The following is a 25,749-nucleotide window of genomic DNA, read 5'->3' on the forward strand; positions in this document are numbered from 1 at the left end:
GACAACAATATTCTGTACAGATTTGCCGTTTTCTTGAAAGCGAGAGATGAGGATTTAGTGGTTAAAGAACAAGACTGATAAACTGTTTTCACCTCTCTGTACCGCATTTTCCCATCTATGAAATGGGGATACTTACCACCCTCGCAAGGGTGTCTGTGAGGCTCAGTCAGTATCTGACAGTGCTTTGGAGGTAGTCTGGCCTAGAGGATAGAGCACTGAACTTCAGCTCAGGAGACCTGAGTTCTATTTCTGCCTCTGCCAATGGGTGAACTGCCCTCTCTGTGCCTCAGTTTCCCCATCGGTAAAAGGGTGCTAAGGACACTGCCCTCTTTTATAAGGCGCATTCAGATCTGCTGATGGAAAGCCTCATATTACAACTAGGGATGATGTTGATTTGAGTTCTTGAGGCAGACAGCTTTATAAACATTAAGGTGGGATTTCAAAAAAACTTGTGTGACTTAGGTGAACAGGTCCCATTAAAAGTCACTGGGGCTTGTGCTCCTCAAGGATCCAAACATTTTTGAAAATCCCATCCTTAAGGGACTAGTGTACTATTGAAGTCAAAATTACTCTACTACCGGAGTCTGTAGTAAGCATTCTATTGTTTGTTGTTACGGTACACACCTAACTCGCTCTTTCTTCCCCCCACAATATAAAGAACTTGCTGAAGGTGGTGTACATGGATGATAATAATCAGCATTTGCAAGATTCAACCAGTGTGCCTGACAGAAATGAAAATGCAGGGTATCTAGATGTGAAAGCAGGTGTTCGTGTGATGCAGGTTAGCCCTGATGGCCAGCACTTAGCCTCAGGTGACAGAGGAGGCAACTTGAGGCAAGTATTATCATATCTATCAACTGTGTCACTTCTACTCTGTTTCACTGAATGTTGCACATTTTAACAGAAATTATCCTGGAAATGCAAAGCAGCTACAGGTTCTGTATCTGTCAGGATACATCTACGCTGCAAATTAAGGTGTAATTGTTGCACAGGTAGGCATACCCATGCTAGCTTTAATCTAGCTAGTGCAGGTAACAATAGCAGTGAAGGCACAGCTGCCATAGTAGAAGCCTGCTGGGGGTCCTGGGTGCACATTAGGGTTGTTAGCACACCTGGGGTCCATGCCATTGTGTCTTCACCGCTATTGTTACCTGCACTAGCTACATTAAAGCTAGCACAGCTGTGCCTTCCCATCCTCCATCTTAATTTTGGGTGTAGACACACCCTCCAACTCCATTCAGTCACGGATGGTTGTTTGGTCCAGATCTCAAACCTTGCTACCACAAAGGTGATGTTTGACATCGACACCCCTTTCTACTCCAAAACCCCCTATCGCAAGCAGAGTTTTGACCCTAAAAGGTGAGATATGCCAGAGACTCCATGAACCCCACTAGAGACTTTGCTGCTGCTATTGATTTTACATGGAAGATGGTTGGATACCACCATGATGGGCAGCAATATAAATCCCTAAGATAGATCAGCAACACTAACTTTTCTGGACAGTGTAAATATAATTCCATTTTCCTTAAGAAGGAAAGGGTATTTTATACTGCACTATGACTGGTTTGAATGAACAGTTCCCATAAGTACCACGTCTTGTGCTCCTAGTAAGCCAAAATTGCTACTAGTGCCAAAAGGGCAAAACACTTTGAGAACAGCTCCACTTAGGCCTCTTGGATTTTGGATGTGTGGTAAGCAACTGGGGTGATTTGTTGTATACCTGGGTCTGAATGTTTGAATCTGTAAGAGAGCATGTGACCTGCAGATCCAGGATTACATGCTCATCCCAAGAGGGCAGGATGCACAGCAATGCTCCAAGAATTCCTGTTACTGCTAAATTTTACATTCTTTCGTTGCATATGTGAAGATAACTTTCAATCCTGACTTTGGAGGAAGTGTCCCACTTCATCTCATCCCCTCGCTAATACCTGCTTTTGGTTGTGATTTCTCCATACTGGGGTTTTTCTATATCTATTTACAAAACTAATCATGAGAGTAGTCTTATTCCTTAAATGTTTTGTATTGTCCCAATTATCTGATTGGCCAGTGTGTAATAAGATGGGACTGTATAGTTCTGCCCTGATCCAGCAAGGCACTTAAGCATGTGCTCAATTTTGAGCATGTATGTAATCCCATTGATACATCTACTTTAAGGCCAAAAGGGACTATTAGGTCATCTAGACCTCCTGTATAACACAGGCCATAAAAAATTCACCCAGTTACGCCTGTACTGAGCCCAATAATTTGTGTGTTGACTAAAGCATCTCTTCCAGACATGCGTCGGACAAAGTGGGTATTCACCCACAAAAGCTCATGCTCCAATACATTTGTTAGTCTCTAAGGTGCCACAGGACTCTTTGTTGCCTCTTTCAGAGGGGCATCTAATCTTGATCTGAAGGCTCCAAGAGATGGAGAATCCACCATTTCCTTGGAAGAGTTTTATGCCAACAGTTAATCACCCTCACTGTGTTTAAAAATCTGTGCCTCATTTCTGTTGGAATTTGTCTGGCTTTAGCTTCCCATTCTTGTTCTGCCTTTCTCTGCTAGGTTAAAGGGCCCTTTAGTACAAGGTATTCCCCCCCATGAAGGTACTTGTACACTGTAAGTCACCTCTCGGTCATCTTTTAGATAAACTCAACAGATCAAGCTCCTTAAATCTCTCACTATAAGACCTTTTCCCAGTCCTCAAATCATTTTTTGAGGCTTCAGTGGGTTTACTCAATGCTTAAAGATAAGCATGTGCTTATGTGTGTTCTATCCCTTTCCCCACTCTGTGTCTGTCCTGGCTATTAAGACTGTAAACTCCCCAGGGGCCATCTGCTATTGTGTTTGTACAGTGCCTAGCACAACTGGGCCCCATTCTTGGTTGGACCTTAGGCCACTCCCATAATAAACATAATTAATAAGTGCTTTGCTGGACTGGTTTGCTCCTCCTCCCACCCATCAATGCGTAAAATTGCTGGCTTTTCACTGCTGCATTTTTATTGCAGGATACATGAATTACAGTTTATGCATGAAGTAGTTAAGGTGGAAGCTCATGATTCAGAAGTTCTCTGCTTGGAGTATTCCAAACCAGAAACTGGTAAGTATTCGAAAACCAACTCGAGGAAAATGACAAAAGCACAACTTAAAACGTAGAACAGGGGTTGGCAACCTTTCAGAAGTGCTGTGCCGAGTCTTCATTTATTCACTCTAATTTAAGGTTTCGCGTGCCAGTCATACATTTTAATGTTTTAAGAAGGTCTTTCTATAAGTCTATAATATATAGCTAAACTATTGTTGTATGTAAAGTAAATAAGGTTTTTAAAATGTTTAAGAAGCTTCATTTAAAATTAAACTAAAATGCAGAACCCCCGCAGACTGGTGGCCAGGACCTGGGCAGTGTGAGTGCCACTGAAAATCAGCTTGCGTGCCGCCTTTGGCATCCGTGCCATAGGTTGCCTACCCATGACATAGAAGGTGCTGAAAATATATTGAAGGATTATTTGTGTTTCTTTGGCTTCAGTCTGTGTCAAGCTATGTGTAACTTTAGTTTAGCAGAAATATTCATCTAAAACTGCCTTCTGTTGATTAGCTCTGTTAAATATTTTATCTGAGATTTTAATACATTTTCCTGGAAAAAATGGTGGGTTTTCATTTTATTTTTTAGTAAAATGAGACTGAGTCTGAATACACATGATCATTTATGTAAGAAGATTCCAGTTTCATGTTGTAATTTTTCAGAATATGATGCTTCAAACAAATGTTGCTTATTTTTAAAGGGAACAAAAATCCTCATGCCTTTTAATGTCTCTAGGGATGGCACTGCTGGCTTCAGCAAGCAGAGACCGACTGATTCATGTATTAAACGTAGATAAAAATTATAAATTGGAGCAAACTCTGGATGATCATTCATCTGCCATAACAGCTGTCAAATTTGCAGGTAAGTTTCCAGACTTCATATTAATACTTATTGTTTCTATTAAACTTTCATTGATCTGTCTCAGTGCTGTGAAGAGATTACAATATGTTTTTAAGTTAAGTAACTGAATTTTTTCATTAAAAGGATGTCTCACTGCATAGCTTGGCAGTAGAACTGGGCAAATTTTTTTTTTTTTCCGATTTGCTGGAAGTTCAGAAAAATTGTGTGTGTGGGGGGGGGAATTCAGTTTGACTCAAATCAAAACCAGACATTTGAACATACAAAAATTAAAAGAGCAGTGAATAGATTTTTTTTTTGGGGTGCGTGGGGGGCACTTTTAAAGTGCCTAGTGAAGTCCACTCCCTTATAACTAGACTTGGTAGCATTTGATTTTTGGGTTTTTTTGTAATTCTGACAATGTTTATTTTTAAACATTTTTTTTTGTTTTTGTTTTTTCACAGTTGTGGGAGATGGGTGGGGCATGTTGATGTCAAGATTCAACAAGTTAAATCTTTATAATCATTTAAAATACGCATTGTATATTTTGACATATGATGTTGACAAAGTAAATAGCTGTAAATCAAACTCTGAGTAAAACACTGCTTGAGAACTTTGCCTGTCTGTAAACTTTTTATTGTTGATGGAAATAGTTTTGTGTGTGTGTGTGGTGAAATCAACGTTTATTGACATAAAAATCCCATCTTTCCAAGCCTACTGATAACCTTTAGCCCAGAGGCTAAGGCACCCACCGGGGATGTGGAAGACCTGGGTTCAGTCCCTCTTCTGCCTGATGTGGAGAAGGGATTTGAACTTGGATTCGTACACTGCAGGGGAGTGTCCTAACCTCTAGGCTGTAGCATATTTTTCGGTTCCTCCTGCTGAAGCTGTTCCACCATGTAGACATTAGTCATTGGAGCTGGGACTTGAACATGGGCACTTTCACATCTTAGGTGAGTGCCTGAACCACCAGTCTATTCTTACCCTTTTCCTGACCCAGGGATTAGTGATTGAGTGTCAATTCATAGATATTCATAATGACAAAGAATTACCCCAGTTTGCAAGAGTGGTTTCCCATATGTTCCTTTGCCCCAAGTGGGAAGCAATCTTTGGCATGTTCTCATAACTCTCTCTATTTATCAATGGAAATTTGGAACCAAATCCTCATGTGATGGAAATTGAGTAGCTTCTGTTGGGGAAAAGATCACCACCCATTTGATTTTGGTCAGACAGGTCGAGGCACCTTTATTGTTAAAACAAGAGTACAAGTATGCATACAGGGAGAGTCAGCGAAAATCCCATGCAAGGGATAAGCTGCTCTGCCCTTCACAAATTTTACCAAGCTTATAAAGGCTAAAACCGCAAAACATCATATTGATTACACACGTTATTTGCCTATTTTTGATAATTTATTTGCAAAATCAGCAGGCGGTTTATTGTAAATTCAGTATGGGGTATTTCCAGTCAGGGTCTCTTTTGCAATTACATTGACTGTCTTATGACCCCTTGATTGCGAATACATATTGCACAAGCTATAGGAATATTGCATGGATCATGCATTTTGGCAGTGATTGAGCTGGTCATTTGATAACCCTACCTTGCAAGCAGTAATTATGCTATATTTTGCCTAAAGCCAAACTGGCAGTCAAGTGACCCCTTGTCCCTCCCTGCTCAGTTCCTCTTTTGTCAGCGTTCTATACCCCGTTTCTTCATGTCTGGTTTCCTCCCCACCCAGTGCGAGACATTGCTGACAAACAAGTTTATTTGAGAACTAAAAAAACATAGCATTTATTTAGCTTTTAACTTCAGCTAAATTCTAAGGTCTGGATATATGGGCCTGTAAACCAATAAAGCTAAAAGCATTTAAGTTGTCACAATATTATATGTTAGAATTATAGAGGCTCATATCAATGTCAGAGCTCTGCAGCCGGGACTGATTTGCTTACTATTCAGTCAGGGTCCCGCTGCAGTATCCTAGACAGTGACAGCAAATTCTTAAAGGCTATATATATATCAGGATCATAGATGCCCATACCACTGTTGGGAACCTGCACCAGAGTACTGTTCGGGCACTATTTCGACCAGAACCCTGGATCAGGATTCACACCAGTGACGACAAACTTTCAGAAGCAGTGTCTAGACAAGGCCCGATCTGGCCGGCAAGAAAAGCTACATATAAAGGGTGGGGGGTTATGGTCCCTTACCCTTCACTGACTCTTATATATGCTGGCAGAGTTATATCCGCTATGGATCTGACCTTTATATCTTAAGCATTTCATTTTTAAAAGGAGCTACTTAGTGCAATTTTAGCTTTCTTGCTTTACAGCTCTTCAAAGGGAAGTATTGCAATGAATCCTTATTGGGTCTTGGTGCCTACCTTAAACTCTGACTTCATTTTCCCTTCCTTCCTTTTCCTTCAGGTAATGGAGAAGTTCAAATGATAAGCTGTGGAGCTGATAAAAGTATTTATTTTCGCAGTGCACAGAAGGTAAGATGTAGCATCACTCTGTAGATAGCAGCTGATCATTGGCAAGATACTGTCTTTTCTGTGATATGTACTCTTTTTTTTTTTTTTAACAAAATTGAAGTTACACTGTATACTATAAACTTACCCCTGAAAAATCAGTTTGAATAATCTCAGTCTAGAGTTTGAGATTTAAATTCAGGTCCTTGCAGGCCCTGTAGATTTACAAGGTTTCTATAGCAGGGATTTATTGGCATTATCTGACATGGGGTTGTACATTCTATGTGGGATTTTTTTATCGTACCCATAAACACAGATAGGAAAAATTGTTGACAGAAGGCAGGGTTATATTACAAGAAGCCGAGTGCTTCAGTCTTGTTTTCTGGTCTGCACGTCTTTTTCTGCAGGTTGCAGATGGGATTAATTTCATCAGAACTCATCATGTCGCTGAAAAAACTACCTTATACGACATGGATATTGATATCACACAGAAATACGTAGCTGTTGCCTGCCAAGATAGAAATGTCAGGTGATCTGTTTTATTTGCTTTATTTATGCAGGCTGGACTATAAAACATGCTATCGCTAATAGAGGGATTTTCCCCAACATGTCTGATTAACAGGAATACATCTCAAGGTTTTGTCTGATAGCCTTTGAGTCGAGAAACTCAAAGGTCAGAGAAGACACCAGAGTCTTAAGTGCCCTAATAATGGCCATGCCCATTTTTAATGAAATGGTAATTCTTTATTCAGTAATCCCTCAGACAAATGGTACTGCAAGATTCTTTATCTTCCTCTGATGCTTTGACAACAAAGCTTGCAGCAGTTTTAATACGCTGGTTAACCTGAACCATTTGTACATGTCCAATTCTTCCAAGAATTCATCTTTCAATAATGGTTCTGGTGGAACCAGTCACTGGCAAATACCAACCTGTCCTGTCCAATCCTCATTGCTGACTTTCCACAACATCAGAGTACTACTATATTTACCCTATACTTTTTCCAAAGGTCTGTTTCACTTTCAGTAGATAACAAAACTTATGCTACTGGCTTGTCTGTTGTCCTCCATAAACCAGGTATGACGTAAATTCTCTCATTATAGAAACTGTACATCATACCTTTTTTTGAGACAAGTTCCATCTTCCTCTGCATTTAGAAATTGCTTAGCACACTTTATTTTTGCACTGTGAAATCTAAGCAATAATTAAGCAGACTTAGAACTAAAACGTGGCACAACGTACAGCAAAAATTTCAAACAGTTTGAGAGAATAAATGCAATTTTAAAATACCCTGAATATGTAAACTAAAACTGCCATTTATAAATAGTTTTATGGCATTTTGGCAAAGTTACTTTCTTGGTGTAGGGGGCTAGAACATGCACCTAATCAGACTTTCTAGTTTCAAGTCAGTCTTTTAAAATAATTATTAATAACCCAACAGATTTTCCCCTTTCAGAAGGTCCAGCTGTACCAGAGGGGAGATAACATGCTTCTGTGAGGTTGCCAAAAGGTGACCTCTATAGGGAGACCACATGTAGCTAAGTGCATATGAGTTCAAGCAGTATTATTGTCATGAGATTTAGGACCTGATTTTTTTTTTTTTTTCCAATGTGAATTGCAGGTGCTCAGGATATCAGAGACGAGGGGTAGTCTACATTAGTCTGCTGAAGAGAGCTCTCCCGTCAGCATAATAAAACCTCCTCCGTGAGGGGTGGTAGCTGTGTCGGCGGGAGAAGGTCTCACGTCAACATAGCGCTGTCCATACTGGCGCTTAGGTCGGTGTAACTTACGGCTTAGTCACGCCCTTGAGCAACATAAATGATACTGACATAGGTAGAAATATGTACAAGCTCTCAGGCAAACTGCGGAAGCGTTCTAGCTTAGCAGCTTTGTGCTTTTATAAGCAGGTACTTTATAAAGGTCTTTCTTGATTTGAAAACTACCTGGCAAAGTTACCCTGTTCCATTTATGTGCGCACATAAGGCAAGTCTTGACTGAACTAAATCACTTTTCTTCTGCACACCATTAAAATACGGAATGACCTTCTTACAGAGTATACAACACTGTCAGTGGAAAACAAAAGTGGTGCTACAAAGGATCACAAGGTGATGATGGGTCGTTACTAAAGGTAAGCAAGTAATTGCTGCAGCTTTTAAAGTGCTCTGTTGAAACTTGTGCTATGGGTATGCATATATGAAATTAAACCATAATGTTATGTATGTTGCATGTTTGTAGGGCTAAAGTCTAAAGAGACATGCTCTGATGTAGAGAGATTACAGTGCCATCGCTTCTAGATTTACAGTCCGGTGAAACATAGGTGTTTGCAAGGGACTATGGGAATTTTTCAAAATTTCCCTAGGATTTGTCACATCTCAGGTTAGCAAGGCACGAGTCACAATGGTCCCCTGGTTTGGATGAAACTCTTTCTTCTTCCTTTTTCCCCGTGTCCTGGCAATTGGAGTCAGTTGCTGTTCATCTCTGTGTCCTTGTCAAGTACATCTTCCAAGCTGACACCAACTTTCTTCGTGTCCTCCTTCAGCAACTTGAACTACCTTTTTTTTCCTAGTTCTTTCTCTTGGTCCTTGTCCCATGACTGCTAGCTCTTGTACTCTCTGGCCAACCTGTCTCGCATAACCATGCAATCTCAGTCGACATTCCCTCAGCTTTTTGATGATGGGGCTACCTGCCTCATGGCTCACACCCTTTCATTGCATAGTCTATCAGCTCTTATCTTACGTGGCAGTCACCTGAACCTTCTCAGTTTGGCAGTGTGATGTAGTTGTTCTTCTCTCTTCCTCGTTGGTCAACATTCTGACCCATACATCTAAGCACAATCTTATACACTTTAGTTTACTTGGCATATTCTTATCAAATAGAATTCCCATCAATTCCCTCCATTTACACCAAGCACTCGTCATGCAGCTGCTAGCATCCTAACGTTCCCATCATGGCTCAACACTGAACTGAGGTATTTAAATTGTTGCACAGACTTTAATTCTATACCATCTAGTTTTACTGGCTTCTCGTTGTCCCTCTGAACAAAGGATTGCATTGGTTTGGCCTTTTGTCAGCTGATTTTTTTTTTTATTTTTTTTTTTAAGACATTTGCTTCTAATGCAACCCTTCATAGTTCTAGGTCTTTCTCCAGTTCATATTTTATTTTCACAGGATAACATAACATCGGTGAAAAGCATGTTCCACGAAGCTTCTGTCTTAATCTTGTACACCAGAGTGTCCATTACAAGCAGATATAGGAATAGGTTTAAGGCTGATGATCCTTGATCAAGATCAGGGGTTGGCAACCTTTCAGAAGTGGTGTGCCGAGTCTTCATTTATTCACTCTGATTTAAGGTTTCGTGTGCCGATAATACATTTTAATGTTTATTAGAAGATCTCTTTCTATAAGTCTATAATATATAATTAAACTGTTAAGTATCAGAGGGTAGCCGTGTTAGTCTGGATCTGTAAAAGCAGCAAAGAATCCTGTGGCACCTTATAGACTAACAGACGTTTTGGAGCATGAGCTTTCGTGGGTGAATACCCACTTCCTCAGATGCATCTGAGGAAGTGGGTATTCACCCACGAAAGCTCATGCTCCAAAACGTCTGTTAGTCTATAAGGTGCCACAGGATTCTTTGCTGCTTTTAATTAAACTGTTGTTGTATGTAAAGTAAATAAGGTTTATAAAATGTTTAAGAAGCTTCATTTAAAATTAAATTAAAATGTAGAGCCCCCTGGACTGCTGGCCAGGACCTGGGCAGTGTGAGTGCCACTGAAAATCAGCTTGCGTGTCGCCTTTGGCGCCCATGCCATAGGTTGCCTACCCCTGATCTAGATCTACCCTCACCCTCAGTGACGCACTGAAATGGAAACTGCTTCTCACTGCTGTTGTGCTACCCTGGTACATGTCCATGATAGCGTGAACCTATGTCTCCAGCCGACTGTACGATCACAGACACCACTGTAACAATTCCTTAGGAACTGTGTCATAAGCCTTCTGCAAATCCACAAACACTAAGTGCAGTTCCATTCTTTTCATCCTATACTTCTGCAATATTCGAGCTGCAGACACTGCATCCATTGTTGACTTTCCTGGCATAAATCCAAATTCATTGTGGCTTACTCGATGCTGCAGCTCCTCCAAAAGTCTTTCCTCTGTAGTTCTTTCCAGCCATTTCATCATGTGACACACTAACTTTGAGTTGGTAATTTCTACATTCTTGCACATTTCTTTATGCTTGCAAACAGGGACCAGTGGGCTCTTCCTCCACTTATCGGGCATTTTTCCAGCACAGAGAATTAAGCTGAAAAAGTTCTTCATTGTCACCGCTTCCCCATGGCCAAACGCTTTAAATGTCTCAATCCAGTCTCACTGCCGGTGTTCAAGTCTCCATCATGGTGATTAGCTCTTGTGAGGTTGTTGCTTGCGCATACTGACCTCAGCTGTTTCTTCACATTCAGTTCATTGAGCAGTTTCTCATAAAACTGCTGCCACTTCCTAATTTCACTGTCATCCATCCGCACTTTTCCTTTTTCATCTTTGACATGCTTTACAGCTCCCAGGTCCTCCGTAATTCTTTGCTTAGTCTTGGCTAATCTCTATATAGTCCTCTTCGTTCGTTAGTAGTTCTGCGTATAAGGCTTTAAATGCCTGACCCTTAGCTGACCCATTAGAATGAAACCATTTATTCTGTCCTAATAATACATGTCCATCTCTTGCTGATCACTGTTTCCCTATTTTGTTTTATTTCAATTTATCTAGCATTAAGCTCTGCACATCTCTCTTGACCGACACAGCCACAACATTTTAAAAAAATCAGTATAATAATTTAGTTCTTTAGTCATCTATCCTGTAAGTCTGCAATTAATTTTCCTTTATTTCTGACTGCCATGGCAGGGGAAGAATATCTACTAGTCTCACAGGTTGCCTACAATATTCTGTACCATCTACAATCCTTGTGAACACTTCTCTCCCAAAAGCCTGTGTGTGTGTGATGGTCTGGGTGGGAGAGATGGGTTTTACAGCATACTTGGGAAATAATGAAATCCAGTTTATAGTGTAGACCAAGGGAGGAAACAAATTCCACAGTTAGAGATCCCTCACATTTCAAGGGCTGCTAGGATCTCCTGTCTTGTAACTTTATCCCTGATATGGCAATGCCAACACTGTCGGCAATGGCTGAATGTGGACTGTCAAGAGCTGCGCTCTTTGAGATGTTCTTGCTGTGGTAGGGACAAGAGAGCCATCCATACAATGGCTTTAGACATAACACTGACAATTGCTTCTTTTTGCTCTGTTTTTGAGTTGGCACTGGTGTATTGTGCATATTTGATCAGTTCTTCCACAGGAAATCTCAATCCAGCTCCCATCTGGAGAGTTCTATTTATCCATTCAGTTGTCATATTTTCTCAGAAATCCAACCTCTTGGTAGGTTCCCCAGAGCATCTCTTCTGTTCAGAAACCACTCTGAAACAATCTAATAGCTGTTTCTTCAAACCATTTGGAGGATTAATCCCTCCAAGGCAACATGTCTACTTGTTTAACAAAACAAAAAAAACTCTGGGCATGACAGAGCTGGCTGGAAATCTACCAGTTCAACAGTTTCTAATGCTCCCACAACAGTAAATATGTATAACTCCATAATTTGTGGTTGAAATTATCTGGGCACTGTAGTTACAGGTAACTACCCTATGCTCTTTTGGTTTTGGAAGGAAGATATGCAGTTTCTCATAATAAGAGGACTTATTTGAAATGTATCTTGTTTCTGCAGGTACAGCTGGATCCCTCAGGAACTTTTCTAGCAACCAGTTGCTCCGATAAGAGTATTTCGGTCATTGACTTCCATTCCGGCGAGTGTGTTGCAAAAATGTTTGGCCATTCAGGTGTGCTTTTCCATTTTATCATATTTGCTTATCTCAAGAACACTTAATCTAGAATTTAGCATTTGTCTCTTCCACTAGTCATTTCACCTGTGAATTGAAAACTGCTAAGTTATTAAAGATTTCCCCAAAGCATTATCCTAACCAACAATTCCTCAGGTGAAACTTTACCAGGAATAATCCTGTGTGTTCTAAACAAACCGTAAACTATAAAGCATAGTTAGTAGCAAATGTAGTAAAAGGGACATGATTTTTTTTTTAAATGCCTTTCATTAAACTATCCAGCTCTAAACATAGTTGCATAGTTCATTTAATCCAAGAATAGCATATTTTAGAACATTTTTAAACTCCACAATGTTTTTCAATACGTTTTTCCAAAGCTTTTAGAAATATTTTAATCAGAATATTCCATAAGATATCAAAACCTGCATGCTGTCTTAACACTATCCTCCAGAATTGCTTGCATCCAGAGAGCTACTATATAAGAAATGAGAACTTTTATCAAGAATCACTGGTAGCTTGTCACTTAACTAGAGCTATTCCAGTGAGAAAAGAGGAATATGATTAAATTAATTCAAATTGAGATATGCCCATAATTTAATTGTTAGCTATGTCTTCAGTCACTTCATACTGAACCAAGAATATGTCCTTACTAACCAAAACTCATTTTGTTCCTAAAATTATCTTGGATAATACTGAAAATTACTGCATAAATTCATTGTCTTCTGAAGAAGAGATCAATAGTGCTTAATTTCTTGTGTTACAGAAATAGTAACTGGGATGAAGTTTACCTATGATTGCAAGCATTTAATCACAGTCTCAGGAGACAGGTACGTGTGTGCCTTGACCAAATATGCTTCTGGCAACGCTACTTTGAATGTAATATTCCAAGGAAGGTACTAAAGTAGGGCAAATATGAATATTTTAACATATTTACTCAGTAAGCCATCGTTCCTGGGGGAGGGGAATGGGAGGGAAGAGAGGAGGCTCTCTCTCCCATCAAAGTTAATGGGGGCTTTGTATGGCGAGTTTTGTCCTAGAATACACAACCCATTATCCCTGGTAGCAATGGTGGAATCTGCAGTGTAGCCAAGGTACAGGCTTTTTTAATTCGCTATGTAGACAGTGTGATGGTTGTTAGAAAACTGCACCATGTCTATGCTACAGCTCCCACCATTGCTATTGTCAATGGAGCATCATCAGTGGAAGATTACAGATCTGTTTTAACTAAGTGTTGGCTTCAATGGGAGTTGGATTGGGTCTACCAGATTGGAATTGAATCTGATGGTATGAACAGGTGAGGCGGTACCTGGTATTTCTGGTTCTGTTTGTATCTTGATGATGGTGTTTGGAGTAGATTTGGTTTGGTTTGAGGGTGTTGGGTGGTGGTGGTGGTGGTGGTTTTGTTTTTGGGTTTTTTTTTAATAGTTTTGGGTGCTTCTGGCTGGGTTCTAGCTCACCGAATTGACTTGATGACCATTGGCTAGAGACTTTATTCCGAACTGAGAAGAGTTCAGTAATTTGTAGGATTGGATTTTGTAAATCAATTTGGGATTCTTCAGCCTGAAAGGTATTGCAGAAATGCAAGACATGCCAGAATTTTAAGGTCTTAAACAAATCTTTTTATCAACAGTTGTGTGTTTATATGGCACCTTGGCCCTGAGATTACAAACTGTATGAAACAGCACTTAGTGGCGCTCAATCAACTACAACAGCAGACGAAAGCAAAGGAATTAAACTGGTCTAATCAAATCAGGTATTGAAGTGGGCTTTCATTAACTGCATATTAGTAATTTGATTCTATTGTAGCTGCAAGTTTTCTGCAGCTCCATATTTCACCTTCTATGCAAATTATGCAGTGAGCTAACCTGGATATTTTGAATAATTCACAGATGACCATAAAGCTGAGTTTATGGTTAATACACCCTTCCCCAAGCAGTGATTGGGGGTAGGAGAAGGAGCTGCACAAAACTTGGCAGGTAGCGGTGGGAAGATATGCCGGGGGGAAGGGTGCAAGTGGGTGTATGGGTTAATTGGGGGGTCTGAGCCCTGCGTGCTGCACTGCCTAATGGTATTTTGGGCTGGTAGCCTGAACTTCTGCTGGGAATAGTGGTCACTGCCATCTCTGTTATCTTAATCCGGAACTTTCTAATGTAGGACATGGGCGTGAGTAAGGCAGAGTGGAGCGAGGATGCGGGTAACAGTTATACACTTACAATGTTCCTCAGGCGGGAGACCTATGTTGCTGTGCCAAGTGGAAGGATGTTCCAGAAGGCAGAAGAGCCGACTGACTACGATACTGATGAGGAGAGGGAAGAGGAGTCCTCTCTGCAGACTCCAGCCAAAGAAGACTTTGACACAGGCATGCGCTCCAGCTTAGTGTCAATCAGTTGTGATGTTCATGTAAACTTACTGTCTTTTGCACTCTCCTGCTTGTACACCCTGAGCCTTGTGGAAATTTGTTGGAGAATCACAGAGAAGGGAAAGGGGAATAGAAAATATTTTAGGTGGTCAAGGAGTCTTTTAAACTTCAGTAGAGTGGGAGCATGTTCCTGTGGTTAAAGCACAGTGTAACACGCTTGGCTGGCCGCTGACCCTTTAGGGTCAGATAATCCTTTTACACGCAGGACTAGAAATCACAAGGTCCCTCTCCCTTCAGTGCACTCCACTGCAGTGAAGGCTTCCCAGCACTTATCTCAACAGTCACTTGGTTTTGTTTTTCAGATCCTAGCTGTATCCTAACTAACGGCAAGCTACCTATGTGGGCAAAGAGACTGGTAAGCTGGGCATTCTTATGTAGCTGTATAAAAGGGCTTTATTTGAGAGGAAGGATGATGCAGTGGCTAGGGAACTAGTCTGAGACCTGGGTTCACTTCCCTGCTCCGCCACAGATTTCCTATGTAAGCTTGTGGAAGTCACTTCGCCTCTCTGGGCCTCAGTTCTCCAGTTATACAATGGTGACAATAGCACTGGGATGTTGTGGTGATAAATACATTAAAGATTATGCAGCTCTTTGAGATCTTCTGATGAAAAGCACTATCTACGAGCTGGCTGGTATTGTCCTACACACGTCCCTCATCTAACAATAATAGCAACAAATTGCTGGCCATGTTTCTCTCCCTTGCCTTAAATATACCCAGGAGAGGAGCAGGAACAAAGATACATAGAATCTAACATGAGCTTCATGAAAGCTGAGGCATTTGACAAGATTCTAACTCTGCAGATAGTTTTTATTGGTGCCCCATTTTCAGTTGCATTAAACTCTCTCATCGCATGATCACTAAAGCTGTGTTTGTGTCCCATTGCCGGCGCTCTAAACAATTATTGGAGATACAGTTGGGCGCTTAAAAAAAAAAGATGTCGTCCTTTGCTTCCCTCTTTTAATTACAAAAACGAATAAAAAAGTATGGGGTATGTGAGATGTTTTAAGGAGTCTTCATCATTAAACGGCCTCTGCAGGTGCCCACTTTGAGTTGAGGGTTCTGAAATCATTGTCAAACAGTTTGACCATGGGACAGGGGTAAACGCTCATACAGTGGCTATGGATTTGACATCATAAACCAGATTTATAAAAGGGGATCCTCCCAAACTCTTTGTCTTCTTCCATTGATTTGAACGGTTTCTGGATATTCTCCTCCAGATCAAGACAGGCCATCTACATTCAGAAAGTGCATGTCTTCTATTAGTAAAACATCAGCCACCACTCAGTATGGGCTTTTCTGTTAGAAACTTCAGCAAAATGCCTTGCCTTTTAACCTACTAACAGCAGTTCTCCAAATGCATAACACTCTGATCTCAAACTGATGTCTTGGTGGCTAAGTAAAACAGTGATTTTTCTCCCTCTCAAAACACATTGTTTTTGTCCTTAAAATATTTTAAGTCTACTAATTTCATTACTTCACTGAGAACTGAAAAAATATTGCAATTGCATTTGATCCATAGAAACTCCACACACTGCTTTAAAAATGTGGAAAACTTTCTTTCTCTAGCTGGGAGAGGCAGAAAATTCGGACAGCATGACATTTAACCCAAGGGTGAATTACCAGCCCCAAGGACGATGGGCGGAACGTGCTGACAAAGAGCCAATTAAAACCCTTTTAGACACCGAGATTAGTTACTTTACCCCAATAAAAAATGACTTCCTGGGTGACACTGAACTTGAGCCAAAGAATCTGGACCAACTACTCTTGGAGGTTAGTGAGCCTTATAGTTAAGATTGTTTTGACTGGCCTCTTCTTTTTTTTTTTTTTTTTTTTTTTAATTTAATTTAATTTAATTTAATTTTTTATTCTTTTAAGAGAACCAAAGTCACTTTGTTCAGAATAAATTTCATTTCTGGCAATATCCCTTGTTTACTGCACTTGCTATTTATCAATAAATATGACTCCTGGGCACTTGTATCTACCCTACCTCGTATAAAGAACCACATCCAGCCATTTCGGAGTATGTCTACGTAGCGTCAGTGTAGTGCAGTCAGAGATGTGATTGCAGCTCAGGTAGGCATACCTGTGCGAGGTTTAATTTAGCTAGCCCAACTTAAATAGCAGTGAAAATGCAGCAGCGTGGACTATACAATCCAGCCTGGAACTCTGGATACATATTGACGTTCCTAGCCTGAGCTGGGGTCCATGTCACCGTGTCGTCTTCACTGCTATTTTTCAGTTGCGCTAGTTAGATTAAAGGTATGCCAATGCGAGCTGCAATCACGTCTCTGATTGTAGCATTGACACGACATACCTTTAATGTCTGCAGGCCAATGCATAGCTTGAGAACCTTTGTGTTTTAAGAAGAAATTAAGTTTTGTATTTCTTACAGACTGAGAATTCCCCTAGCAATGTCATTGAGGACTTCAAACGCCCGGATCTCTTCTCAGAGGATGAAACAAATCAGGAGCCTGAATCTCTTGAAACTAGTGGAAACAGCATATATGATGCACAGACCGGGGACAGCTCTCTAGAGGCAGAAAGGTTAGTGTTGCTATGCAATAAGATTAAATTTGCCCATATCTACGTATTAGCCCTCCCTTCCTTTGTGCCAAATTAAAACTATTTGTAGAGCTGTATCAAAGTATTCATTCATATGTTAGTCTTAGCAGTTCATAGGTCTTATTGGGCTGAGTGACCTTGTGTGATCTAGAATTAATTTCCCCAAAGTACTGACAATTTTCTGTATAGCACCTGGCACAATGGGGTCTTGGCCCATGTCAGGTGCTACGATAAGAACTGCAAGACAGACTAGTCTAACGTTTCCTATGGTGGAAAAAGTAAGTTTGCGGCTGGGGGTCAGAAACTGGGAAGTGTCTGCTTTAGTGCTTTCCACATAGCCACTTGTTTAGCCACCTCCCTGGTGAATCGCCATGTCTTTGTTGTGAGGTTGCAACCTTAAGCTGTTCTGTAGACAAAGGACAATAGAAGGCTATTTATGTTGCAAAATAATTTCACTGGAAGGCCCTAGTTAGGTCAGAAAGCAATCCAAACAACTATTGTTGGGCAGACTGGAAAAACATAAGAACGGCCATGCTGGGTCAGACCAAAGGTCCATCTAGCCCAGTATCCTGTCTGCCGACAGTGGCCAGTGCCAGGTGCTTCAGAGGGAATGAAAAGAACAGGTCACCATCAAGTGATCCATCCCCTGTCACCCATTCCCAGCTTCTGGCAAACCAACTGGGTAAACTTGGCTTTATATCATTTATTGCTACCTCTCCCGGATTCATGCTGTGAGCAAGTGATGCTCCCCTTAGAGTGATGGGTTAGCCACATGATAGCTGGGACATGTCTTTTTTCCCTTCCTTCATGAGGTAGTGCTTGCTCCTTCAGCACTCTGCAGCTAACTTTCCTGTAGAACTGGTTGCAGTGTTGGGTTCGTTCCTCGGGTTTTCTGAGCTCCTTCTGCAACTCTGTTCAGCTTATTAGGCCTTGTATGCCTCCCTCTAGATCTGGTGAAAAGAAGACAAGATAAGTAGATTTATGGGTAATTGCTTAGACTCATAGACTTTAAGGTCAGAAGGGACCAATGCTTGTTACTCTTCTTTTTCCTGCCCTCCTGCTATTTTCCTTCTGTCCAACTTGCCTGGTTAATATTCAGCTCTTGGTTTCTCAGATAGCTCAGAAAGCTTCTCACCTGAGGGTGGCAGTTCCAAAATATCTGCTAGGTTGGAGTAATGGTTCTTGATTGCTAATGGAAAAAGAGATGACAAATGGAATCACTAGATATTCTACCATCCAAACACACTTATTTGTGATGTGGCTATTCTGAGACTCTCAAACAGAATTTCAAAACTAACCTTTTTCAGTGTAACTTCTAAAAGTTCATTCACTCTTCTTGCTTATACCCTGATGTGGGGAATACCTCTCAGGATGAAAGAGTATTTTAGCCTCAAGAAGCAGCAGGCCCAAATTCTCAGAGGTATTTTGGCTCCTAGCTTCCACTGAAATCAATGGACGTTAGGAGCCTAGATATCTTTTTGAGGATCTGGGCCTCAGTCCTGATCCTTCCTGCTGAGCCATTGAGCTAGAATAATTGTGATGGTGGGATTTCCCCTCCACCCCCCCACTCCGTGTTATCCACCCATGAAAAGCCAGACTGGAATTGCCAAGTCATATAACGTAGATCAAAACCTACTAAGTGATGGCTGAACACTGCTGTCATGGATTGGATTCAAATCCAATTGCCTACAGATGAACGACCCTCCGTGCCTGAGTTATTGACTCTCCCAGTGTATCATAAAAAAGCCAATGCTATAACAGTGCTTTGAAAATTGTGAGAATTCTTAATGTGTCAATCTGCTTTCTCTTCCCCGTTCGTTTTCAAGTAAATATGTGAAGGAGCTACATCTTCAGCCCCTTTATCAGAAGGAAGTCAAAAATGGGAAAGACAAAGGCTGCCCCATCACATCTCTGGATTCTGAAACATCTGCTTTTGATCAAAAACAGGAAGGTCAGGTTTGAAAATACAACAGCATAACCAGCCTTTATAATATTAAAAGGTGGGAGGGTGATAAATCAGTGGGTTGGGGCTTAAAAATCTCTACTTGTGTGGAGTTGTATATCCATGACAGTTTTTGAAGTATTTAAAAGTATTCAGAAAAGCTGTTTAAGCTGGGTGTGACTTTTTATTAATAGAAAACATGCCAGACTCCACTATCACTTCCTTTTGCCTCTCCTCTTTAACTTTTTGTTTTTTCTTTCTGATCGGTGTAATGTAATGCTAGATGAGGACTCCGTGAGCTCAGATGGAGACTTGGCCGTGGAAATAGAAACAACTGATTTGGATGGAAACTTCCAGAGAGACAGTTCTTTACCCCAAACCCCAGAACAAGAGAAGTACTTGAAACATCATTTTGAGACCTTGGCAGATGCCCATGCTGAAGGTACCACTTAAGTACCAAACAAACTAATGCCATAGATGATTGCCCCTTTTGGCCGCAGTGGTTCACCCAAACTTGGAGCTTTGTAGGGTTATCTTCATTAAGATGAGAAACTGATGACACAAATCGGGTATATGCTTGTGTGGTCTTGGTTATGTAAAGGAAAATGTCCAGAGGGTCCTGGTTCCCTGCACATAGTAGAATCAAACACTTCCTCTCTCAGAAACCCCACATCTGCCTTTCTAGTGGGCTCTGTGCACAAGGAGCCCTGTCCCTCTGCTTCCTTTCAGGGTCACTCTACTAGCTTCTTCCTCTGGCTCTCTGCCTTCTACACCCATTCTGCAGCTTACAACCAGGGCCGCCCAGTGTAGGGAGCAAGTGGGGCAATTTGCCCTGGACCTCGCAGGGGCCCCCACAAGAGTTTTTCAGGGCCCCTGGAGCGGGGTCCTTCACTCGCTCCGGGGCCCCCAGAAAACTGTCGTGGGGCCCAGGCCCCCGGAGCTGCTTCTGCTCTAGGTCTTCGGCGGGGGGGGGGTCCCCGCCAGGGGTCTTCAGGGCACTTCAGCGGCGGGTCCTGGAGCAGAAGGACCCCCCGCCACCAAATTACCGCCAAAGCGAGGGGCCCCCTGCCACCGAAGACCCCAGGCCCCCTGAATCCTCTGAGCAGCCTGCTTACAACCAGTCTCCTAGCCTGTCTCTGCAGCCAGGAAACCCCTCGGTCCACACAGCTCAGCACTATTGGTAATGAGGAACCACTGCCCAAGGCAGCAGCTGTTTAAGGCTCTTCAGGTAGTTTGATTTCTCCCTTGAGCGTGAAAGAGTGCTTGGCTCACCCATTGGCTTTAACAAGTCTGTGATTGTCTTTTGGATCCAAGCCACCTTTCAGCACAACCATATGTAATGTTTCTCCCCATGTGCCTCAGTCATAATTACAGTATATCACAAATCTATGTAGTGTGGTAAAGTCACACCCATTTTGCATCTTATCTGGAATTGTTTGTATAGTAGGATCAGCCCCTCCCATTGAAGTCAGTGCGTTTTGCATTTGATTTCAAAGATCTTATCTTTTTCATCTCAAAGCCAATACAACTGTCATGTATGGCTCGAAGACATAATTATTACCACAGTCTGTCTAAAGGCTTGTTAAAGCAGCAAAGAATTCTGTGGCACCTTATAGACTAACAGACGTTTTGGAGCATGGAGCTTTCGTGGGTGAATACCCACTTCGTCAGATGCATGTAGTAGAAATTTCCAGGGGCAGGTGTGTATATATATGTAGGCAAGCTAGAGATAATGTGGTTAGTTCAATCAGGGAGGATGAGGCCCTGTTCTAGCAGTTGAGGCGTGAACACCAAGGGAAGAGAAACTGGTTTTGTAGTTGGCAAGCCATTCACAGTCTTTGTTTAATTCTGAGCTGATGGTGTCAAGTTTGCAGATGAACTGAAGCTCAGCAGTTTCTCTTTGAAGTCTGGTCCTGAAGTTTTTTTTGCTGCAGGATGGCCACCTTAAGGTCTGCTATAGTGTGGCCAGGGAGGTTGAAGTGTTCTCCTACAGGTTTTTGTATATTGCCATTCCTAATATCTGATTTGTGTCCATTTACCTTTTCTGTAGCAACTGTCCAGTTTGGCCGATGTACATAGCAGAGGGGCATTGCTGGCATATGATGGCATGTATTACATTGGTGGACGTGCAGGTGAATGAACCGGTGATGGTGTGGCTGATCTGGTTAGGTCCTGTGATGGTGTCGCTGGTGTAGATATGTGGACAGAGTTGACATCGAGGTTTATTGCATGGATTGGTTCCTGAGCTAGAGTTACTATGGTGCGGTGTGCAGTTACTGGTGAGAATATGTTTCAGGTTGCCTGTGGGCGAGGACTGGCCTGCCACCCAAGGCCTGTGAAAGTGTGGGAAAAATGTCCAGGATGGGTTGTAGATCTCTGATGATGCGTTGGAGAGGTTTTAGCTGCGGACTGTATGTGATGGCCAGTGGAGTCCTGTTGGTTTCTTTCTTGGGTTTGTCTTGCAGTAGGAGGCTTCTGGGTACACGTCTGGCTCTGTTGATCTGTTTCCTTATTTCCTCGTGCGGGTATTGTAGTTTTGAGAATGCTTGGTGGAGATTTTGTAGGTGTTGGTCTCTGTCTGAGGGATTAGAGCAGATGCGGTTGTACCTCAGTGCTTGGCTGTAGACAATGGATCGTGTGATGTGCCCAGGATGGAAGCTGGAGGCATGAAGGTAGGCATAGCGGTCGGTAGGTTTTCGGTATAGGATGGTGGTAATGTGACCATCACTTATTTGCACCGTGGTGTCTAGGAAGTGGACCTCCTGTGTAGATTGGTCCAGGCTGAGGTTGATGGTGGGGTGGAAGCTGTTGAAATTGTGGTGGAAAGGCTTGTTGGCTTTCTTGGGGGTATTTCAAGGAGCTTCCTTTGAAATTGCTTCATGTATGTGAAGCTCTTTTATTTGCCTTTATTAGTATGTATTCAGTATCTGAAATGCACAGAGTACTGAAGCTTAAAGTGTAGTTCACTTCAGATCCCAGGCAGATTGCACACGATTCGCTCTCTTGAGGCACAAATCCTGTGGCCTGTCTTGGTTTTTATACTCTGAATCTGTATTTGAAATCAGATAAGAAATAAATTCCTAGCTCTTATGTAGCACTTTACGAAGGTGGTCAGTATAATTATCCCTATACTTCGCTCAGCCTGAATATTCTATCCCTTTCCCCTACCTTCTGGGTGTCTAGTCTGCTGGACTGTAAGCTGTCTGGAGCTGGATCTGTCTACTACTGTTTAGCACAGGGATCGGCAACCTTTGTCACGCAGCCCATCAGGGAAATCTGCTGGCGGGCCGGGCTGGTTTGGTTACCTGCAGCGTCCGCAGGTTCAGCCAATTGCAGCTCCCACAGACCGCGGTTCACCGTTCCAGGCCAATGGGGGCTGTGGAAAGCGGCGTGGGCCAAGGCATGTGCTGTCCACTGCTTCCCACAGCCCCCATTCGAACCACTGCCAGCGGGAACTGTGATCTGCAGACGCTGCAGGTAAACAAACCAGCCCGGCCCGCCAGCCAAAGGTTGCCAATCCCTGATATAGCGCAATTGGACCCTGTTCTTATTTGGTCCCTGGGCACTACCCTAATAAACATGATTCCCCCCCCCCCCCCGAACTTTTTCATTACTGGTCTGTGATTATAGAGCAGTGGGACTAGGGAATCAGAACACAGTTCTGATAGGATGTTTCTCTCTCCTTAAACACAGAAAAGTTTGATGGCTGCTTAAAGGATCTGAAGCCACCTGAAGATGAGGATGACGGAAAAACCCTGTTCTTGAATCCACGTTTGAGTATTTCTGCAAGATTTCTGTCACGCTGCCAGAAGAACAGCAGGTAGGTGCAGCGTGTTTTCCTGGGTCCAAATACATCTTTTCATATGGTGGTTTCTCCCTTTCACTCACCAATCTGTCTCAATATATCTTGTTTATAGAGCATCAATCACCACAGTATCTGAAATAACTTAAGACAGCAAGATACTTGGTGCAGAGACTTTGTCTTGTCTTAAAGTGCCATGCATACTGGATCACTTATTTTGTATTCACTTTCTGTCTGTCATTTGAGTTCTGAGAAAGTGGTACTGTTCATCAGTACGACTCCAGCTGCTAACTGTGTACACTAGTTCTTCTAGTCCAAGACAGCTGGATAAAAGAGAGTGACAGTGATTTAAAGGTGGGGGTTTCTAAAGTACCTAAGCAATTTTAAACTATGTATCTCCTTAACTTCCAGTGCAACTTAAACATTTAACTCTGTTAGCGCAGGATTTTTCAGATGCACCTAAGTCGATAAGGCAGCTGCTTGTGTGCGTTCTATTGAAGAGGTTTCATTTCAAGCTTTAAAATGCAAGTTGAGCATCTTAGCTCTAGCAAGTAGAACATATGGACTCTTGGAGGGTCTAATCTTTTTGGAAGCTCAAATAGAACTTTAATATTTTACTTGGGAACAGAGAGGACTAACCTAAAGTATTAGATTAAAGGACCTGAAGTAGAGCTCTGTATAAGCGTTCCAATAAAAATTATTACCTCATCCTCCTTGTCCAACAACCATCCTGAGACAAACACAGCTATAACAACAGTGCACATAATAATCTAATGTATGTAAACTGACAAATATCTTGTCTCTTGGCTGGTAATTTCAGGGCTTTTGTGGTAAAGCTCCTTGTCTATCATAAAGGTTGCTTGGTACACAACTTTAACGGATAGATCAAACCTGATTCAGACTCATGTATATTTATATCCAGGCTTGCCGCTGCCTTTCTTCCAAGAGCACGTCAGCAATCTCAAAGTACTACAGATGCAATAGACCAAGTTAAGGAAGAGAGTAAATTATCTTATGAGGCCAAGAATTCAGAGGTATGCTCATCTTCCAAAGAGAACCCTTCCTGATCCAGAATACTGAATGAGACACTCTGTCTTATTACAAGTGACAGAAGTGTGACAAAGGGTATGTTTTTTAACCCCAATCCTAGAATCTGTTTTGACCACAAATTACACTGACCAGATGGGAAATCTTCAATCTTCAAAGCAATAAACAGTTAATAACATGGTTCATTGTTTCTTGGTCTAGGGCTCTGTGTAACTCACAATTTTTAGAAAATTCATAACCGAGTAAATGGCCAGGTATTGAATTTTACATCGTTTGCACAGGATAAACTTTTCAAGTCAATTTCAAGGTTAGAATGAATTTGACAAGTAACATTTGAGACTAGTTACTTGTAAAAATTCATTCCATCCTTGAAATTGACTAGTTAAGATAATTTTTTATATTGAAGTCTTTTAGCAGACATTTTCCTTTTAAAAAACAAATAAAAACCTAACCAACCAAACACAAGGAACTTAAAAGATCACTGTGTGGGGCCATTTGGGGGCCATGCCTTCCGTTAAAATGTGATTTACACAGGGCTCTAGTTATCTTTTTATCCAACAGTTATTTTTTTCCCCCTCTCTGTTCTCCTCCCCTCCTCCAGAGGTGATGGCATTAAATGAATTAGAGAAGGACAGTTCACTGGTTAGGGCATGAGAGCTGGGTGACCCAGGTTCCTGATCCTCTGCAGACATTTTGTTTGACTCTGGGCAAGTCACTTAGGCCCAGATCCTCATAGGTATTTAGGCTCCTAACTTCCATTGAACTCAAAAGCCTAAATACCTTTTGAGAATCTGGGTCTTAGCCTCTCTGGGCCTCAGGGCTGGTCTACACTGGGGGTGGGTGGGGTGGAATCGATCTAAGATATGCAACTTCAGCTAAGTGAATAGTGTAGCTGAAGTCAAAGTATCTTAGATCAATTTACCTCTCGTCCTCACAGCGCGGGATCGACGTCCGCAGCTCCCCCTGTCGACTCTGCTACCGCCGTTCGCGCTAATGGAGTTCCGGAGTCGACGGAAGCTCTTTCGGGGATCGATATATTGTGTCTAGAGGAGACAAAATATATCGATCCCCGAGAAATCGATCGCTACCCGCGAGACGGCGGATAGTCTAGACGTACCCTCAGTTCTCCGTCTCTGCAAATGGGGATAATAGCACTGTCCTGTCTCCCAGTGGTGTTGTGAGAATAAAAATAAAAAAGCTGTGAGGCATCAAGATACTGTGGGAAATATAAGTACCCCAGATACGCCAGCTAGTCTCTGATTGGAGGATCTGTATTGCCAGGGATGATACCCAAAGCAAAAAGGGCACCACTTAGTTTTCAGATGCTCAGTGGCATTTGTGACACCACCTGTTAAGAAAATCATCGTTTGACATGTAAACTGAATCAATTCCAGAGTCTTTCACAGTTAAAGATTATGAGGCTCTCAGGACTTATGGTGATAGATCATCAGCTACAATACAGCAGGATTTTCATTGTTCACTTGCTTCCTGTTTTAGCAATGTTATTTCTCTTAGCGGGAAAAACACAGAACAGTTACTATGAATGTTGGAAGTTGAGGGAAAAAATTATTTTCATGAATTTGTAATTTTAAGTCCACGTCAGTATTCTGTTAAGATTGTAGTTCCTGTGTCTAATACTGGTTTCCTCTGTGTTCTTCTGTGTAACATAGCACAATGGCTACTGCAATATGAAAACCAGGATCTACAAAACATATAGTGTACATCTTATTGAG

The 25,749-nt window shown here is 41.8% G+C and overlaps 1 protein-coding gene across 1 annotated transcript in view; it reads left to right on the forward strand.

Moving 5' to 3' along the window:
* The window catches only part of WDR62 (WD repeat domain 62), a 43,013-nt gene that overhangs the window by 11,846 nt on the left and 5,418 nt on the right, over positions 1 to 25,749 (forward strand). Inside the window, exons 11-27 of the mRNA XM_030544344.1 lie at positions 659 to 834; positions 2,991 to 3,082; positions 3,797 to 3,922; positions 6,319 to 6,386; positions 6,770 to 6,891; positions 8,413 to 8,488; positions 12,132 to 12,243; positions 13,007 to 13,070; positions 13,874 to 13,996; positions 14,469 to 14,602; positions 14,965 to 15,017; positions 16,230 to 16,433; positions 17,056 to 17,207; positions 19,052 to 19,176; positions 19,451 to 19,609; positions 22,861 to 22,987; positions 23,892 to 24,003. Of these exons, the coding sequence (XP_030400204.1) occupies positions 659 to 834; positions 2,991 to 3,082; positions 3,797 to 3,922; positions 6,319 to 6,386; positions 6,770 to 6,891; positions 8,413 to 8,488; positions 12,132 to 12,243; positions 13,007 to 13,070; positions 13,874 to 13,996; positions 14,469 to 14,602; positions 14,965 to 15,017; positions 16,230 to 16,433; positions 17,056 to 17,207; positions 19,052 to 19,176; positions 19,451 to 19,609; positions 22,861 to 22,987; positions 23,892 to 24,003 (2,025 nt within the window). The remainder of the gene's footprint in view (positions 1 to 658; positions 835 to 2,990; positions 3,083 to 3,796; positions 3,923 to 6,318; positions 6,387 to 6,769; positions 6,892 to 8,412; positions 8,489 to 12,131; positions 12,244 to 13,006; positions 13,071 to 13,873; positions 13,997 to 14,468; positions 14,603 to 14,964; positions 15,018 to 16,229; positions 16,434 to 17,055; positions 17,208 to 19,051; positions 19,177 to 19,450; positions 19,610 to 22,860; positions 22,988 to 23,891; positions 24,004 to 25,749) is intronic.

Source organism: Gopherus evgoodei, unplaced genomic scaffold (assembly GCF_007399415.2).
Source record: "Gopherus evgoodei ecotype Sinaloan lineage unplaced genomic scaffold, rGopEvg1_v1.p scaffold_34_arrow_ctg1, whole genome shotgun sequence".
Classification (NCBI taxonomy): domain Eukaryota; kingdom Metazoa; phylum Chordata; order Testudines; family Testudinidae; genus Gopherus; species Gopherus evgoodei.